Source organism: Haliotis rufescens, unplaced genomic scaffold (assembly GCF_023055435.1).
Source record: "Haliotis rufescens isolate VD_foot unplaced genomic scaffold, xgHalRufe1.0.p SCAF_2, whole genome shotgun sequence".
NCBI classification, from domain to species: Eukaryota; Metazoa; Mollusca; class Gastropoda; order Lepetellida; family Haliotidae; genus Haliotis; species Haliotis rufescens.
This window is the reverse complement of record NW_025963890.1, coordinates 52,226,734-52,234,455: the sequence shown is the minus strand read 5'-3', so window position 1 is coordinate 52,234,455 and position 7,722 is coordinate 52,226,734. Positions and strand designations below refer to the sequence as shown.

General features: G+C 44.1%; 1 protein-coding gene across 1 annotated transcript; it reads left to right on the top strand.

Annotated features, from left to right (window-relative positions):
- Positions 1 to 6,865: 6,865 nt before the first annotated feature.
- On the top strand, positions 6,866 to 7,342 carry LOC125381964 (protein TRACHEARY ELEMENT DIFFERENTIATION-RELATED 7A-like). The gene has a single exon (XM_048399361.1). The coding sequence runs from the start codon at positions 6,866 to 6,868 to the stop codon at positions 7,340 to 7,342; it is 477 nt and encodes a 158-aa protein (XP_048255318.1).
- Positions 7,343 to 7,722: the final 380 nt, after the last annotated feature.

The following is a 7,722-nucleotide window of genomic DNA, read 5'->3' as shown; positions in this document are numbered from 1 at the left end:
CTTGAATGCTTGAAGTTCGTTTTGTTCGTCCACATTCTGAAATGTCACAGCGGCCCTGTCCTATTCATTCCGCTCCCTATACCTACATGCATCTTCAGATTTACCTATAGTACATACATATTCACTTATACCTTCCACCCATGAAGATCCGGGGTAGAATAGGCCTTCAGCAGCCCATGCTTGCCGTAAAACGCGACTGCTTGTCGTAGGAGGTGACTTACGGGATCGGGTGGTCAGGCTCGCTGACTTGGTTGTATCCCAATTGCGTGGGTCGATGCTCATGTTATCAATCACTGGATTGCCTGATCCAGACTCGATTATATACAGATCGCCGTGATATAGCTGGAATATTGCTGAGTGTGGCGTTAAACAAGAAACAAACAAAACGCATACCTTCTCTTTCTTTATACTTTACCTTGATCAATGCTTACCTAACTCGTGAAGCATTTTACCTTTGAGCAATACGTACCTTTACATGTAGTCAAGGTACCTTACCGGACTCTGTACACCTGTAGGCATCCCCTTTAAAACTTTTGCATATTTATCTATACTTTACATTTATCTATATCTGTATATTCACCTTTACCTGTTACCCTTTCATTTATCAAAACTCACCTTAAATCTATCTATTTAAAAATATATTTATCTAAACTATATTTTTCCTTCAATGGTTTATGTGTCTGTCCGATGTACGTTTACCTGAAATTTCCTTATGCCTGTATGTGCATCTCGCTTTATCTAAATGTATTTACCTTCAGTAAAAGTCTCTTCCCACTTCGAACACACTTTCCTTCCCCATATCTGTATGTCTCTTTCCCCTTTACACACACTCTCATTCCCCATATCTGTATGTCTCTTTCCCCTTTACACACACTCTCATTCCCCATATCTGTATGTCTCTTTCCCCTTTACACACACTCTCATTCCCCATATCTGTATGTCTCTTTCCCCTTTACACACACTCCCATTCCCCATATCTGTATGTCTCTTTCCCCTTTACACACGCTCTCATTCCCCATATCTGTATGTCTCTTTCCCCTTTACACACACTCTCATCCCCCATATCTGTATGTCTCTTTCCCCTTTACACACACTCTCATTCCCCATATCTGTATGTCTCTTTCCCCTTTAAACACACTCTCATTCCCCATATCTGTATGTCTCTTTCCCCTTTACACACGCTCTCATTCCCCAATATCTGTATGTCTCTTTCCCCTTTACACACGCTCTCATTCCCCCATAACTGTATGTCTCTTTCCCCTTTACACACACTCTCATAACACATATCTGTATGTCTCTTTCACCTTTACACACACTCTCATTCCCCATATCTGTATGTCTCTTTCCCCTTTACACACACTCTCATTCCCCATACCTGTATGTCTCTTTCCCCTTTACACACACTCTCATTCCCCCTTATCTGTATGTCTCTTTCCCCTTTACACACACTCTCATTCCCCATATCTGTATGTCTCTTTCCCCTTTACACATACTCTCATCCCCCATATCTGTATGTCTCTTCCACTTTACACACACTCTCATTCCCCATATCTGTATGTCTCTTTCCCCTTTACACACACTCATTCCCCATATCTGTATGTCTCTTTCCCCTTTACACACACTCTCATTCCCCATACCTGTATGTCTCTTTCCCCTTTAAACACACTCTCATTCCCCCATATCTGTATGTCTCTTTCCCCTTTAAACACACTCTCATTCCCCATATCTGTATGTCTCTTTTCCCTTTACACACTCTCATTCCCCTTATCTGTATGTCTCTTTCCCCTTTACACACACTCTCATTCCCCATATCTGTATGTCTCTTTCCCCTTTACACATACTCTCATCCCCCATATCTGTATGTCTCTTTCCTCTTTACGCACACTCTCATTCCCCATATCTGTATGTCTCTTTCCCCTTTACACACACTCTCATTCCCCATATCTGTATGTCTCTTTCCCCTTTACACACACTCTCATCCCCCATATCTGTATGTCTCTTTCCCCTTTACACACACTCTCATTCCCCCATAACTGTATGTCTCTTTCCCCTTTACACACACTCTCATTCCCCATATCTGTATGTCTCTTTCCCCTTTACACACACTCTCATCCCCCATATCTGTATGTCTCTTTCCCCTTTACACACACTCTCATCCCCAATATCTGTATGTCTCTTTCCCCTTTACACACACCCTCATCCCCCATATCTGTATGTCTCTTTCACCTTTACACACTCTCTCATTCCCCATATCTGTATGTCTCTTTCCCCTTTACACACACTCTCATTCCCCCATAACTGTATGTCTCTTTCCCCTTTACACACACTCTCATTCCCCATATCTGTATGTCTCTTTCCCCTTTACACACACTCTCATTCCCAATATCTGTATGTCTCTTTCCCCTTTACACACACTCTCATTCCCCATATCTGTATGTCTCTTTCCCCTTTACACACACTCTCATTCCCCATATCTGTATGTCTCTTTCCCCTTTACACACACTCTCATTCCCCATATCTGTATGTCTCTTTCCCCTTCACACACACTCTCATTCCCCATATCTGTATGTCTCTTTCCCCTTTACACACACTCTCATTCCCCATATCCGTATGTCTCTTTCACCTTTACACACACTCTCATTCCCCATATCTGTATGTCTCTTTCCCCTTTACGCACACTCTCATTCCCCATATCTGTATGTCTCTTTCCCCTTTACACACACTCTCATTCCCCATATCTGTATGTCTCTTCCACTTTACACACACTCTCATTATCCATATCTGTATGTCTCTTTCCCCTTTACACACACTCTCATTCCCCATATCTGTATGTCTCTTTTCCCTTTACACACGCTCTCATTCCCCATATCTGTATGTCTCTTTCCCCTTTACACACGCTCTCATTCCCCCATATATGTATGTCTCTTTCCCCTTTAAACACACTCTCATAACACATATCTGTATGTCTCTTTCCCCTTTACACACACTCTCATTCCCCATATCTGTATGTCTCTTTCCCCTTTACACACACTCTCATTCCCCATATCTGTATGTCTCTTCCACTCTACACACACTCTCATTCTCCATATCTGTATGTCTCTTTCCCCTTTACACACACTCTCATTCCCCATATCTGTATGTCTCTTTTCCCTTTACACACGCTCTCATTCCCCATATCTGTATGTCTCTTTCCCCTTTACACACACTCTCATTCCCCCATATCTGTATGTCTCTTTCCCCTTTAAACACACTCTCATTCCCCATATCTGTATGTCTCTTTCCCCTTTACACACACTCTCAATCCCCATATCTGTATGTCTCTTTCCCCTTTACACACACTCTCATTCCCCATATCTGTATGTCTCTTTCCCCTTTACACACACTCTCATCCCCCATATCTGTATGTCTCTTTCCCCTTTACACACACTCTCATTCCCCATATCTGTATGTCTCTTTCCCCTTTAAACACACTCTCATTCCCCATATCTGTATGTCTCTTTCCCCTTTACGCACACTCTCATTCTCCATATCTGTATGTCTCTTTCCCCTTTACACACACTCTCATTCCCCATATCTGTATGTCTCTTTCCCCTTTACACACACTCTCATTCCCCCATAACTGTATGTCTCTTTCCCCTTTACACACACTCTCATTCCCCATATCTGTATGTCTCTTTCCCCTTTACACACACTCTCATTCCCCATATCTGTATGTCTCTTTCCCCTTTACACACACTCTCATTCCCCATATCTGTATGTCTCTTTCCCCTTTACACACACTCTCATTCCCCATATCTGTATGTCTCTTTCCCCTTTACACACACTCTCATTCCCCATATCTGTATGTCTCTTTCCCCTTCACACACACTCTCATTCCCCATATCTGTATGTCTCTTTCCCCTTTACACACACTCTCATTCCCCATATCCGTATGTCTCTTTCACCTTTACACACACTCTCATTCCCCATATCTGTATGTCTCTTTCCCCTTTACGCACACTCTCATTCCCCATATCTGTATGTCTCTTTCCCCTTTACACACACTCTCATTCCCCATATCTGTATGTCTCTTCCACTTTACACACACTCTCATTATCCATATCTGTATGTCTCTTTCCCCTTTACACACACTCTCATTCCCCATATCTGTATGTCTCTTTTCCCTTTACACACGCTCTCATTCCCCATATCTGTATGTCTCTTTCCCCTTTACACACGCTCTCATTCCCCCATATCTGTATGTCTCTTTCCCCTTTAAACACACTCTCATAACACATATCTGTATGTCTCTTTCCCCTTTACACACACTCTCATTCCCCATATCTGTATGTCTCTTTCCCCTTTACACACACTCTCATTCCCCATATCTGTATGTCTCTTCCACTCTACACACACTCTCATTCTCCATATCTGTATGTCTCTTTCCCCTTTACACACACTCTCATTCCCCATATCTGTATGTCTCTTTTCCCTTTACACACGCTCTCATTCCCCATATCTGTATGTCTCTTTCCCCTTTACACACACTCTCATTCCCCCATATCTGTATGTCTCTTTCCCCTTTAAACACACTCTTATTCCCCATATCTGTATGTCTCTTTCCCCTTTACACACACTCTCAATCCCCATATCTGTATGTCTCTTTCCCCTTTACACACACTCTCATTCCCCATATCTGTATGTCTCTTTCCCCTTTACACACACTCTCATCCCCATATCTGTATGTCTCTTTCCCCTTTACACACACTCTCATTCCCCATATCTGTATGTCTCTTTCCCCTTTAAACACACTCTCATTCCCCATATCTGTATGTCTCTTTCCCCTTTACGCACACTCTCATTCTCCATATCTGTATGTCTCTTTCCCCTTTACACACACTCTCATTCCCCATATCTGTATTTCTCTTTCCCCTTTACACACACTCTCATTCCCCATATCTGTATGTCTCTTTCCCCTTTACACACGCTCTCATTCCCCATATCTGTATGTCTCTTTCCCCTTTACGCACACTCTCATTCCCCATATCTGTATGTCTCTTTCCCCTTTACACACAACACTATAATATTACCCTGTACATGGACACTCACGCTGGAACGGGTACCGACCTCTGTCCATGTTCTATTGAATCCAGGGAAAAGTGTATTTTAACCCTCAGCAACTGAAAAAAGTAATGGCCACACGAAAATTGAACAACAAAATAAACTTGTTTAATTATTTCGAGTTTGTCGTATTTGTGTTTTGTTCTCTTCACAAGCCTCGGCATTTTTTTCCTTTTAAAATCTGAACATTGTACATTTTGTCCCGCGATATATGAACAAGTGAAACGTTCAACTGTGTCATCTAGGTGAAGCTTACACAATCGCACTAGGATACCCGTGCACGGCTGACTGATGCTGCTGCTGCTGCAAGTGTAGTTTCACCTGGCCATTGTTTCAAGCATGTGACGGTGTTGTGTTCTCTGACTGCACCGTGACCAGCTTCACAGTCCGGGTATCGCACGCCCAGTGTTAGCTAATATTACCCACACTTATGCAGTATGGATAAACGTTGTCAACACCTGAGACAAACCCGCTTTTCACGGGCTTTTCAAAGCGTTACCACTTACTTCCAATTACAGGTGCAAATAGGAGTGTAAACTGTTCGTCTTGACCACCTGGTTGGGGAGGTGGGAGACCGCGGTGGGAACATTAGCACTGGCTATCTATCTTGTTCTGACATCAGTGTCCAAACTGACCCCTTTTAACAACTACAATGAACACTTGGTGTCATCTTTCTCGGGTAGATTGTGTGCTCGTTAGATTCTCACGATTGTTATATGTGTTTGAAAGTGTGGTAAGTGTCGGTAACTAGTGACATGTTGGGGAGCCTGGGGTCCCGCGACGTGGGAGAAGGATGGGGAGGAGGGGTTTCCTGCGCCAGTTGTTTCCTGTTTCAGGTCGATACCGAGATACAGTTGGCCAGTACAGTCAGTCTCCCTATCAACGAGTGTACGTTAACAGGAAAAGTAGAAACAGGTACAAAAAAATCGGGGGGAAAGGAAAAAAATAAAACAGCTTCTTATAAAATACGGTTACTCCTAGCAAACATCTTGAAGACGTAAATTCCCACTGAACTGCGGGGCACAAGGAAGTATACACTTTGATGATGGCTAAAACTGAAACAAAAAGAAATGTGTGGCGATTAGGTGCTTTACTCTGGGTTCGAATCCTGGATGGGACTCAACCAAACAAAAGTACTAGAAAGTACTTTACTAAGAAATTGTTATCCTAAATGCGACATTTGTTAAACAAGAAATGGATATTTCCGATGGCGATGTATTTGGCACGAGTTTCATAGTTGTGTTTTGGACTTTAGGTCTGCAGTGTTTTTTTCGATGACTGTTTTCAGCCTGGTAACATTTTGACAACATGTTTAATGTTTTTTTCAAGTCCAATTTCCAAGTGTATACTTTCATTTGCCCAGCAGTGTATGTTGACATATGCTTGAGTGCCATCATTGTTGATTAAAACCAGATTATTAAAGCCTAGCTTTTTCATCTTTCTCAAAGCAGAAAGTATTTCTCTGGTCTGTTTTCCGCCCTTTTTGTACCATTGCAACTTATGCCCATGTCATTAACACTATGGTTGTGGCAGGTTCTTTAATATCGCTGTTAGTAACCAGAAGAATCAGTTCTGTTAGCAAGGCTTAATTGGAAATGAGGTTAGACTGATTACTACTATTATTCCAACCGTATCCAGTGGCACATCGTGAGTGACTTGTTGACACCGGGTGCCCGCACACTGAAGGAACACCCGCCCTCCCTGATTGACATGGGGGTGGACATATTGCTTGTATGACTATAGCAGTCAATGCCATATTGTATCCATGTCAGTCGGCTGTCCGCAGGTGCCCGCCTCCCCCAGCTTCCACCCTCAGTCTCCCCCACAAACCCTCCCTCGAGCTACCACCCTCAGTCTCTCACCCAACCCCCACATCCTACGTCGAGCTCCCACCCTCAGTCTCCACCCCCACCCCCAACCCTCCCTCCAGCTTCCACCCTCAGTCTCCACACCCAAACCCTCCCTCCAGCTTCTACCCTCAGTCTCCCCCCCCCCCAACCCTCCCTCCAGCTTCCACCCTCAGTCTCCACCCCCAACCCTCCCTCCAGCTTCCACCCTCAGTCTCCACCCCAAAAACCCTCCCTCCAGCTTCCACCCTCAGTCTCCCCCCCCAACCCTCCCTCCAGCTTCCACCCACAGTCTCCACCCCCAAAACCCTCCCTCCAGCTTCCACCCTCAGCCTCCACCCCCAACCCTCCCTCCAGCTTCCACCCTCAGTCTCCCCCCAAAACCCTCCCTCTAGCTCCCACCCTCAGTCTTCCCACCCACCCTTGCCCTCACCCCCTCCTCCCACCCTTTAAAAAGGCAATTGTGTTCTTAATGAATTATTACTAGAGTCCCCAAGAGCTTAAAGTTGTCTTTAATGATCTGCAAGGTACGCGTCCCCTCTCTCCAGGTGGGGCTTATGGAGGTAGTCACGTGACGACGTCGATCTCTGCAGCCTGTAATCAGGTTCCGTCCCATTATTACATGAGCAATGAAAATAGAAGATTTGTATATAGATGAACTCCCTACCAGTTCCTATATATGCAGGAAGTACGTATAAAATCACCAACGGCCTTGTGAAAGGGGAAATAACTCAGTATCCAGAATTCTCATTAACGGTTCTGTTGTTGACGATTA